Here is a 12822-nt window from a genome sequence, read left to right as displayed (position 1 = left end):
GCAAAAGACACAATGCAGGGGACACCCAGGTCGGGATGTCAGTTCTTAGCAGGGTACAGACGCACAAAGGTAAATAAAAAACACTCATTTTCATAAATGTCATCGAACTGCAGGAAGAAGTCCATGGAACATCGGTGGAACAAGCAAGCTCTACACAGCCACAGAAGTGGGATTCTCAATCCATTGAATCACCACATCGAACCTTACAGCTTCCAGCTGACAGAACCACACAGAATTGGCTCAAACGGAATTTGTTCTAATGGGCAATTTTCACAGATGTATCTCCAGAGAAACAGTGCTGGCTAAGCTGGTACAGTTGTTTCCTCACAGCTTCAGCTCACAAGTTCTTATTCTGGCCCTGTTCCAGTTCTCTGTGTATTCGGCTAAGTTTTCTCTAGGTACACTGGCTCCTTCTCCTGATTTCTATATTATAGCCCTATGAAAAACTGATTACAAGGATGGGCTCCACACCACCACGACCGTCACTGAACAGTTGCCGAAAAGCGACAGACAGATGAATATCTTGCAGATGCGCAAACTGTAGAGCCACACAATACTTCTTGATTTCTACCGCTGCAAAGAATCAAATGCTTAATCACAGCAGAAGTACATATAAATATGTAACATGCAGTACCAATACCATTATTCTGCAATGTATATGTAGGTTATGACCATTTCTCTGAGTTACATAATGCAATGGAACAGGTCAGTTTTTTTTTTACAAACAAGCATTAAAACACCTTCGTAATCTCTGTCAAAATCAACTCAGAACCCAAGAAAGGGGGGAAAAACTAAATATCATCAGGGTTAGAATAAGAGAAGTATTCTATGCACCTCAATTATATAAGAATATACGTATGAACTCAACTGAATAAGACCAAACTTTTTGTTCAATGGGACCAACTGCAATCCAAACGAGGGAATGAATGAACTGCATCACATGTGTTCGGGTGACAAACAGGTGAGGCATTCTCCACATTACACTAGCAGGCAGGACAGATACCACCATACAATTAAAAGAAAGCATATGCCAAATACGAAAATGCAAACACATATGGTACCACATTACATTAAGACACTAAAGATAAATAAAGATGTTTTCCCCAAAGTGTAATATATATAAAATAAAAATGTGCAACTATACATAAATAAGACATTTTTATTAAAAATTTGGAGGTGGATAATCTGCTGTAAGCCGTTAACATGCTATTGATAAACTATGAATCTCCTACAATGAAACTCTTACACACTCCACAAGGCCCAAAGACACTAGCTAGGCATTGGGCTTGGAGGAGTATCTTAAAAGGCAACAAATCTGTCAAAACCACACAATGTTGTGGCGATAATCAGATTTATGGGAGGGCCATAAATAATCACTGTACCTCATTTAAACATTTTTGTGAAGGTTTGGAAAAAGAAAATTTAACTAGAAAATATTTAGAAAAGTCTATTTTTTTAGCAAGATGCAAATACATAGGAAAAGCTGTTAAGCACCATAGATCCAAAAAATCCACAGAGCAGCATCTAGAGAATTGGCATTTAGAATTTTCCTCACGGGAAAGAAGTGACTTCCACATATAATAGTCAAAGAACAATAGTCAATGCAAAATAGTCACAATGTGACAGTAAAAAGAAGCAATGATTATATGTGGTTTGCAATAGCCAATTAACAATGCAGTATGACAAATACAGTAGTAGCAGCTATTTCCCAAGTGTAGCCTCTGCTTAGCAGGTACAACAGCTAAATTTACAGTATTTTTTTCTCTGCAAAACTTTCTAATTTTAAATAGTGTTTATCTAAAATAACATCAGGCATGTAGGTCAAAGCATTTAAAACCATGTCATAACAGATTGGCGTGTGATCATCGTCAACTGTCCATATAGCTTAGAAGGTCTTGGCTGACATAATTTCTTCATATTATAGTCTAATACTATAATTCTTACTGGGGCTGTAATATTTTTTTTTCTATTGGTAGTTATATGACGTACAGAATATAACACAATTGATCTTAGCAGTTTTATCTCCTTACATGTATCAAAAAATGACTGTCAGTATACAATCAAGAAACAGATGTATTCCTGATAGGATTACTGGACTTCAGCACACTACAGTTCAAACCTTCAACCCATATTACGGACCTGATTCCTAGCTAGAGCATAAAACACAGCCTAGTACCACTATAGCTTTCTCTGAAGAAGCTTTCAAAATGGTTTGGAGTCAAGAGGTCATCATAGCCTAAAGTAAAGATTTGCTTAGTCCACAAGACCTTAAGCAGACAAAGAACTATGAGTAAACTTCTACTGAGTTTTATTGGTTCATTCTTTCCAGTCCTTAGGAAGACCAGCAGATGTTTAGTCGAGACACACAAAGATAGACTTATGACTAACCCACGATTATTGAGACAAATTTCATTTAGTGACCTCTAGCAACCTTGGAGTTATGACTTGCCAAATGTATGACGATTTCCTGTAAAAAAATTTAAATTAAAAGGGCATGGTTTTGTTGCTTTATATTTTAAGACCTATAAGTATACTTTTCTGACTGCACGTTTATGCAACTCATTAGTGAGCTTGTCTGCTTAAATATCCAAGTGTACCCTGAATCAGTCCCCAAGAATCGCGGTACTGTTCCAAATCTTATGCAACACAATTAAACCTTAACTGTTTCAGTCTCTTGAACTGAAATCCTGACATATTCCTTAATTTGTGTTAATGATAATCAATTGAATGTTTTCGGTACGTATGAATTTTAACTCGTTTTTGATTAAGTTGGCTACGTCACTGCTGTATTGCAGACACCAAACGCCAAAGAGCGCTTAGATATGGAGAATCTGCGCTTCTTTAAATTGTCCGTAACAGTTCCCTATTGGATTAGAAACTATTATTAAATCATCTATAAAGGTAAATAGATCTACCATTTTACCCCACTTGGACGTCGCACGCTATAATAAATGAGTTTTTAAAATATCCCTATGAATGAGGATCTTATAGGTAATCATCTGCCTTCATTTCGTTTCGAGGAGAAACGAGTTCAAATCTGCATTCACGCTCTTGCTGGCAGATGCAATATTGTTGCTGAATTTTGCTGATATGACTCAGAGTCAGTGAGACACGCACATCGTCTTCGTTTCTTTCATGAAACGCGATCTTGCCTTCATGTGTGCGGGGGTCGGGGCTGGGCTTTGGGCCAGGATATAGTAAAGTTAAAATCCCAGTTAAAATACGTCTCTTTCTGCAAATGGTGGTTTTTAGTTATCGCATTTTCGTACATGGGCAAGTGGAGGCTAAGTGATTTAACAAAGTCGGATAAACTGTTTAAAGATAAATTACTTAATTTATACGACTAACAAAGTCTCAGCGATTTCAACTTAAAAAAAAGTCATTCAGAGCAGCTGTTACAAATTTAGATGACAAGTTAAAGAAGAACTGGCATCGCATAAATTATTAACATGTATGTGTGTCAGTGCTTGCAAATTAATAGATTTTATTAAGATGCAAGAGCGATAGGGGTTAATTTTTTCACGTGAAGTCCCCCCCTTTTCATTACATCTGATTTAAAGTCTGATATTTGTAGCCAAAGCAGGCTACTAGGCACTTGGGGCACTACTTTGCATTTCTCATTTCCCTTCAAGCTCGAGTGACAGGTCAATGTCACGACCGATTTAATAGGGACACCATTCGCAGTTTGACGTTTCGTGAGATCAGTGAATGATCGGAGGAGCGTCTGTTTCCTTATAAATACTCAACCGATCGCAAGCACAAGGTTACCGATTAAGTAACTGCGGCCAACAAGTGCTAACAAGTTGACCCTGACAAACGAGTGTATCAGCAACTAGAAATGACACTTCGGTGCTGGAAATATTGCAGCTCATAAGGATGTCCCATCTAAATTGCATGATATGGCTATACTGGAGGGATTATTCATATTCGGTATAATGATCTATATATGAACCAGACATCTTTAGGTGAATCGCTTCGCTTGTCATGTACATGCAATATACACGCAGTACTTACGTTTTTTCTGTGGCAGAAATATTTCCACTCCTTGTCCGTTGGGCTCCTAAATGCATTTGTATGCATTTGTCCAAGCAGCTGAGATCTAGGTGAAAGAAGTATTCCAAGCTAAAGGACGCCGGTTCATTAGCTATCCCTTGGTAAACACTAAACAGGATTTAAGTGAATAATAAAAAAAAAAAACTCAAAATTTCCTCATGGCAGGGGGGTATCCAGAATGCACGATTCCCACTCACTGAGCTTTTTTACCAAACTCCTTTGCGATTCAAAAAAAAGACAGCGAAATAGTCACATACGCCGCAAACTGGTCGCTATATGTGAGGTTTGTGTGCTGCATGCATTTCAGAAATCCCGTGTTGGCTTCATTGGTTTATTGATACTGAGACACTTCATGCAAAGCGGACAGCCCCAGATCCGCGCTCTACCTCCAGGCAGTAAAGTCTCTGCCGATGCCGTAACTTGCAGTGGTGCGAGGGGAGCCGTGTTCATCTCCGGCTCCAGTTGGTGTTGAGTTTCTCCCATTACTGACGTGTGACATCACAGATCAGATCCGATCTTTGCTGTCCAACCATTAATGCAACCATTCATTCAACGCGCGCTGCATGGTAATGAGCCCATACGCCGGTTTGACGCGCATATTACATTTTACCAGGTATCTACCAAGATATCGACAGGCTATACAGGACATTTCCTCCATGTACCGTAAACGCGACAGCCAAATGAGTCAGTTTTCACTCTTTATCCGGTTCAGTCTGTATTTTTCTCGGATTTATTTCAAATTCACGTCTCCCATCATGGTCTTCTTTGGAAAAAAAATGTTTTACCAGGCACCCCTGGAGCATAACTAAGTGACCAACGTGATCAGACATTAAAAATATAGCATAAACTTAATGTTTTTATGTTGTAACTTATTTGATAGCTTGCCCTACAACCAAGCATGGGAAATGAAGTTGTGTCGTCACACCACTGTTATTAACATATACTCAAGAACTTAAGAATGTTAATTAACTGTTTAATACATATTCAGTATGGAATAAAACTGGTATATAAAATTCCAAAAACAGCTCTTCTACTCCCAGACCCAACTTATGACTCTGGTCAGATCTCTGTTGGGCCCTTGAGCACGGCCCTTAACCTCTGAGCTCAGATAGAGAGTAACGTGGGATATGTGAAAAGAACAATTCCTATGTACTTACCTTTGTGTGAATGGTAAATATAGGATCATTTCTTTGTATGACACGTCACATATCTGGATATCTGGTGCAACTTCATGGAGATAGCTGTGAAATGTAGGTGTGCTGTACCAATCTTATTTCTTTGCTGTGGTAAAACTACAATGGGTTCAATTCCGAGCTGTAAATTTAAGTGACTAGGTCATACTTTTCCATTCCAGGCACGGGGGAAAACAAATGCAAATTCTTAGTCTGTTTAAGCAAAATAAATACACTGCTCCCCAATGATGGGCAGCCAAAATTCTACAAATTATAACAATAAAAAAAAAAAACAATAATTTGTTTGTTAGACCCACTCTAATATGCAGTAAGAGTGATGCAGTCCCATTGTTTTCACAGCGTAGCTGCACTATGATGATGTTATATACATGTTATAGAGGTGTGATATTATGCTTATATTATTCCAGGGGATACTTGGGGTGATGTGTGGCTTAGTGTGTGCCTGTCACCAGAAGGTTGCTGGTTCACATCCCGAAGTCTTTAAAGAATGTTGATGTCATCGTTGGGTCCCTGAGCAAGGGACTGTCTGACCCTGCTTTAAATGAAATGTTGCTTAAGATGAAATCATCTGATAAATAAATAAATAGTAATTGGGTGGTTTGGGGGTGTTAATAGTCACTGGCAGTATGACTATACACTTACTATAAACTGGTTACTACACAACCCAGTCCTCAGGCACCCTAAGACAGTCCATGTTTTTGCTCCCTCCCAGCTCCCTACCAGAAGCAAAAATGTACACAGTCTGGCAGGGTGCTGGGAGGGAGCAAAAAACGTGGACGGTCTGTGCCCCCCCCCCCCCCCCCCCCCATGACTGGATTGGTAAACACTAGTATAGAGTTATTCCCTGAGCAGATGTATGGTATATTAGTTTGGGTACCACAAAGCCTAATTTCACTTGAAGAAAAATGACAAATATTTCTGCCAAAAATGCTTCTTCAGCTTGGCGAGATAACTACAACTACTGCTCTCCAAGTCAAACACAAGACGTGTCATTACAGCATGCATGTGTTTCCATTTTTGCTCTTAAAATGTTCGCAGGGAGAAATTTAAGAAATTTATTAAAATTTATTATCATTTACAAAATGCGCTTTCATACAGTGACAGTGGTTTAGGAAAAAAACTTTTATCTAGATTCATCCTTAGTAATCAAAAGAACAAAAGTCAAATATCACATTTTCTTGACTGTAACTGAGGTATGAATCATTCTCCACTGAACATCAATACGACCCAAACTTTACCACCTTTGCTGTGTGACCAGAACTCTCCCAAGTTCTTAGGTTTCATACCAAAGATTTACTATAATCAACTGCTACCAATAGCTTATTGAGTCATATATATAAGTGATAAAAAAATGTCCAATAGTGAAATATAAATGGCCTTTAGTATCCATTGACACAGCAGGTCACATATCTTTGGTGCTCAAGTGAACAGTAGGAGTTTCCTGTAATCCACCTATAGATTTCATACTGTGAACATGTGTGGGGCTTACAATGTCTTTAAGGTGCTGCCTTGTGGGAGAGGGCCGAATATGTATCATACAACAGCTTTGGAGAGGAAGCATTCACAGTACAGTATAGCAAGACACACAGATGACCAATCAAAACCTACCCTGTTGCAGTAACATCACCTCAACCTTTTGAAAAAAATATATATTATTGTAGGGTACTGTCTGGCTTCCAGGAGTATATCAAAATTTTATACTGTATTTATTTACTGCATTGATCACCAACAATGTTCAATGAACAACGTTCAATGACACTTCTTCATGTGTCATATTTCAAGAGAAACCCTACTGTTCTAAGTTCTGCTGAGCCTATATACAATATTTATTCATTTAAAATATATTTTGATTTACAAAGTTCAAGAAATAAGATGCATTTGTTCTAGACGTCATAGTGAAACATAGAGCATCTGTTATCAGGCTGATATATTGCATAAGAAATGAACCTCAATGATTGCAATTAGTACGCGAATCATGACTCAGTTTAAAGATAGAAAGTAACTTCCAGTAAAATATGTAACGTGAATAAGAACCGTTAACATGCCCTTTTCAAGAAACTGAGATGATTACATTTTATAAACATTCTATTCAGTAGTATTGTCACATACATTGTTCTTATATCTCTGATTGCTTCGTTACATTGTACTGTAACATACACCATACTAAACAAGGTGATGAACTGATTGAATCCACAAAGTAACATAAATTCAAATTGTCACTGACTGTTAGCTACACAAAGGCTCAAAATCTAGTCAACAAAATGTACTGTAATTAAAAGAGAAATTATTTCATAACTGTACAATGAATGGTTGAAACGGGGGAAGATCTGGCTTTTAGCTTCAAATAGCTGATGCATCTTCTCCTGTACAGTCCAGGGTTATCTGTGCACCAAAACAGGGGGTTTTCTATCCAAGCTGAATCCAAACACTGTGTAGCTCAACATCAAATTGTCTTCCAGCCACATAGTTCATAGTAATAGCTTGTAAATGTCGGCCTATGGAAATTCTCAGTCTCTGTGGGTCAAGTTGAAGTCAAGGCTGAACAGGAGAACTGTACTGAGAGAAGTGCTATATAAACTGAACTTACTGAACTCAGGGAATATAGGATTAAATATGTTCCGTTAAATAAGTTTCCAGTTAAACGAAATGACACAACAAAGGGCCACGGACCCTACAGTGAACATTTTTCCGTTTGTGATGTATGAATGCTATAAAAACAAAACAGGAACTCATCACATTTAATTGCATATTCAGTCTGGTTCACATCCTATTGATTTTCACAGATTCCTTTATACCAAATAGCATGACGATATGCAATCTAAACCTTCTAGGTGCCTTTACCGTTGTAGCACATGTCAAACTGGTGGTTTTCACTGAAAATGTAGAGAGTCCTGCTTTTCAAGCACATGTCTATAATTCAAGAAGGATTTCTGTTATTTACAGTCCACCAAAAAAAAAAAATACTAAAAACTAAAATCCCGCACGCATAAATATTTCACGAAGGAGTCTTCCTTAACGTTTCAGGAATGACTTAAAGTGTTTTAGCTGAAAATAATCTACGTGAGTTACAGAAAAACAGGGGGGAAATCGTTAAAAGGGAATATTTCAGAAATATGAAGAACATGGCCTCCAAACGATATTTTTGGAAGGAAGAACAAGTAGAATTCAGTGGAAGGTAAGTGGAGAGGAGAAAAGAGGGTAACTGGCTAGTGCTCCCAAGTGGAAAAGGAACGGGCCAGCAGTCAAAAGTCCAGGCATGTCACAATACACAGACTGCCCCAGATGACACTAACAGGCGGTGCTGGGTATCTGGCTGCCTTCTGTGGTGGAAACCCCCCCCCCCCCCCCCCCCCCGTGAACTTCCTGGGATCAGAATAACAATTTTGAAGTTACGTATATCAACAAACAACTGTGGACAATTAGCGTGCAATTTATATGTTTTCAACTATTTTAATATGCAAATAAAATAGTTTCCATTCTGAGTCAAAGGACAAGCAACCTGGCTGCATTTGAGACCCCTGCCTATCCCAGAATAGTAAAGCCAGCTGTTGCAGTGAGGCTAAAGGCTGTCCTGTTCTTCCCCTGGCAGGGGCTGGCATGCGTTTTCTTATAATGGGACCAGGGGAAATGACTTCCATTACAGAGAAGTACGCAATACAGTGTTCTGTGCTGCGATGTGATACAACAGATCATCTCAACGAAAGGTCGAAATATTTCAAAAACTGAGTGAGCAGGTCTGGAAGTCAGGACACCTGTAAATATCTGTTATTTTCTGATGAAATCTCCATCACCAAAAGAGATTCATTATTTAATAACGAGATCTGTATTGAACATATACCCGACACACATTATGAGAGAACAGAACACAAAATCAGGCATGTAGCCGTGGAGTAAAATCACAGGTATGAACCCCCCCCCCCCCCCCCCCCACAAATAAAAAAAAACTTAGCTGCCAATCAGACATGCAGTCAGTAACAAAAAATTCAAATTTGAACCCCCCTCAAAATTTTCTTAAGGCCTCTGATTGATTGAAATGTATCGAGGGGGACCCCTCCCCGGGTGAGCAAAATCTACTGAGGGGTACTCCTCCCCCCCTCCAAAATGTATTTTATAGCGTGACAGTTAATGGATGTTTGCTCAAAGAGTAAATGGAATCCCAGTACACCTCTTACACATTCCAACAAATGCATTTTCCATAGGATTTACTTCCAGTTCTGTTCCCCAATGGTTTTAGATTCTTAAATCATCCCTCTGATATCTTCTTGACGATTACCTTGAAAGAAAAAGCCAATTAGCCTTAAATATTATTTGACATTTTTAGTATTCACTAAATAAAATTTAATGTCCGTTGTAATGTTCAGACAACATTAAAATAAAGCACAGTCCCTTTGCATAATTGTGAGTAATAGTGAGTGATATTATACTATTGTAATATCAGTAGGCCTAGGAAATTGTATGGAATATTGAATGATCCAAGTTTTCATTGATATCTCGTACTATAAAACCATACTTTTTAATGTTTTGAATGGTGCTGTTTATGAAATACCCTGGTCTTTGCTATGCCTTGCTCTGAACTATGCTGGTACAGAATATATAATGTTAATAAGTTGATGCATTAGTTTGGTCTGCTCCTGGAATCCATATAAGCAGATTGCATATACTGTTACTGTACCTAATCACCCAGTTCTTTTTTTACAGTGTTCCATAACATAAAAAAGAATGCACACCCAAAATTTACCCCACGCCCATCAGTCTTCTACATCCTCTTGTCCAGTTTAGGGTCACAGTTTCCAGTCTCCAATTCATCTTAGTGGTTTCTAGGTAATGGAAACTGGAGAACCCAGAGGGAACCCCATTACAACTTGGGGAGAACATGCAATCTCAGCACACAGATCCATGGAGGAGACTGGTGTCAGGCAACAGTGTTAACCAGTGCACCAGCCCTTTATTTTGCATTTTTGGGGTGTGTATATATATATTCTTCCAATTGCTTTCATTTTAAACCAGTTCTCAATGTAATGCTATTGTGCATAATCAGCTTGACAGTTACTGCACTCATGTTTTCAGCCTTTGAGTAAGAAGACGTCTTGAAAAATATCGCATTGGTATATCATATTATAACATATCATATATTGGTATATTAGTATATAAGTGCTTTAATTAAATAGGAAGTATCTATATCTATCAGTGATACATATTATGGAAGCAAACTAGGCATATTTTTATGTGTCACAGCTGATGTAGATACTGCTTGATGATTGTACATCGCTGGACCATTTGCATGAAATATTCATTTGAATACATTGTACAGAGCAATGTACAAGCAAGGTATATAGCACATTAAATGCAATTAAATGCAGGATTTTTTAAAAAAGATTTCTTTTTCTGGCATAAAGAATGAAGTACTACATGTATTGAGTATAGGTAATATTATTAAAATATCATTGTTGGACCATTATCATCCTTATATGCCTAAGGAAGAAAGGTCTAGAATAAATATAAATGTAAGGTCCAAATGAACTTGGTGTGTTAGCAGCAAACCAGAGATGTCAATGCGAGACAGGGCAGGCCCCTAGTGGCTACTCTGCTTCAAGCCGTTCTTTCATGAATGGAATGAAAGCACCAGGGGAGAGTTAACGCCAGGCTGCCAGAGCCTCTTCAGCACTTAGAGCACTAGAAGTATTTCACATGTCTGTCTTGGCACCAAGACTCCACTGTTTCCCATGTTGGACTTTCCCCAGTGTCACATGGTACAGATTAAAGCCACATTTCGCACATTATTAGCGGATGAAGCCCAGATTATCAATGAGTCTGTGTGGAACCACTGACAGTCGGCACTATTTCCATTAAATAACCCTTTAAACCCCGGATTGGCAAAGCATATATCAATAAATTATGAGTAAATTAAAAATCTCCAGATAATAAATAATTTAGCTGTGCTGTGTAACTTTGCAATGGAAAGTGAGTCAAATCACAAGTTTTTTGTTTTAAAAAAAATCTGAATGCATGTGGAAGACAGAAGTACCGCCATGACATACAGAAATAAAACAATAAAATGCCGGTATGATACACTTTCCAGGAAATCATTTTGCTTTAGGCAAATTTTCTTTCAGTATGTTCTAAAGTAAACTGGTGTTTAGGTCAGCTGCAGCGACACTTTGCATGCATGCTGATCGTATATCCAATGAAGGGCAGATCGCATGTTCGTTCTAGGAGCATTTTTGGAGAGTGAAACACTGTGTACTGCTGCAGATTAAAAACACCTGCCGAGAAAATAGCCGAGAGCCAATCAGGAGGCTGTGAAATGGCAACGGTTCTACTTGTCGTGTGGAATATGTAAGTTTAGAGTTAAAAACAAGAATCTTAAAGGTAAAAGTATATTATGCATCAGAAATGTGCTGGTTAACAAGAAAGCTGTTAAAAACATACCCAGGTTCTTACATATGTGGACTTATGTATAAGGGACTTAATCAAGCTGCTATTTTTTCTACATTCAGTTAATTTGTCCAGCTAAAGTTAAAGTGCCAACTTGCAGATAGAAGCAGTTTCCATTTCCATTGCTGTCACCTTCAAAACAAAATTCTTTAAAACTATCTGCTGTGGTTCCATGCAGGGGCAAAGGAAGCAGAGTCTAAGGGGGGGTGTATACATGCTATATTTAATTTAGATTCATTCATCCCACCCCCCTAAAAAATAACCCTTTGTGTCCCCCCCCCCAAATATGCTGGCACTCTGGCTATGTGGCACAGAGGACCCAAGCGGCCGGAGCAGGCCAAGGGGACGCCCACATAACACCTGGCTGCAGCATTTCTGGAGGGTGGGACTGGACAGCGTGTCAGCCTGGTGGGGTCGCTAACTGGTACCCCGAGGTGTTTCGTTGTGGTGGGTGTGGCAATGCGCTGTACCAGTGCATGCTCCCTGACCTGACCTGACCCTCAATATCAAACTTTCTCATACATCATTGATTGTACGGTCTGACACATTTCATCGTAAATTATCTATACATTCTGCAAAAAGAAAAAATAAAACAGAGAGGGTCTAAACTTCAACAGCTCAAAGTAAAATTATTGCTTTGACCTTGCTAAATGGCAAACGTTAAATGTCGAGGACCAATTCGGCTGCTTATCTTTCAGCTCATGCCTGGCCTCGTCCCTGAACCAGTCAGCTGCTGCTTGACCTGAGGTTGCTGTGCTGGAATTACACTGCCCATTTTCTCTGGCTTGATTTTGTGTTCTCTTTTGGGATGAGTGCAAAAGGGGTTACATATCAGTCCCTGGTGTACACAAAGAACCACATGGCAGCCATTACGTAATGTATTTCCACTCTGTGAGTCTGTAGCTAGCTTAATCTTTGCCCCCCAGCGCACACAACCGATGCCAGCCTTCTGTCGTCGGTACAGGGAGCTGGTAAGGACTGGATGAGCTCACGGCACTGTGGGTGACCGCTCTCCAGTCCGCAGAAAAACCGTTATAATAGGAATGCTTTTATTCACCCTAGTAATGTTGCACTGGCGAGAGCAAACAGCTCATTGTGAGAAGTTTTATTGCTGACACATGAAAGTAATCTGAGCAGAGAA

The 12822-nt window shown here is 39.0% G+C and overlaps 1 protein-coding gene across 6 annotated transcripts in view; it reads right to left on the bottom strand.

The window, feature by feature from the left end:
* The window catches only part of LOC125708409 (collagen alpha-1(XXIV) chain-like), an 87832-nt gene extending 83175 nt beyond the window's left edge, over nucleotides 1–4657 (bottom strand). For all 6 annotated transcript variants that reach the window (XM_048975897.1, XM_048975898.1, XM_048975899.1 and 3 more), the window contains exon 1: nucleotides 4015–4657. In XM_048975897.1, the coding sequence (XP_048831854.1) occupies nucleotides 4015–4070 (56 nt within the window). In that variant the 5' untranslated portion in view covers nucleotides 4071–4657. The remainder of the gene's footprint in view (nucleotides 1–4014) is intronic.
* Nucleotides 4658–12822: the final 8165 nt, after the last annotated feature.

This window comes from Brienomyrus brachyistius, chromosome 15, assembly GCF_023856365.1.
Source record: "Brienomyrus brachyistius isolate T26 chromosome 15, BBRACH_0.4, whole genome shotgun sequence".
NCBI classification, from domain to species: domain Eukaryota; kingdom Metazoa; phylum Chordata; class Actinopteri; order Osteoglossiformes; family Mormyridae; genus Brienomyrus; species Brienomyrus brachyistius.
Note: the sequence above shows the minus strand (reverse complement) of the source record. Positions and strands in the feature narration are given on the sequence as shown.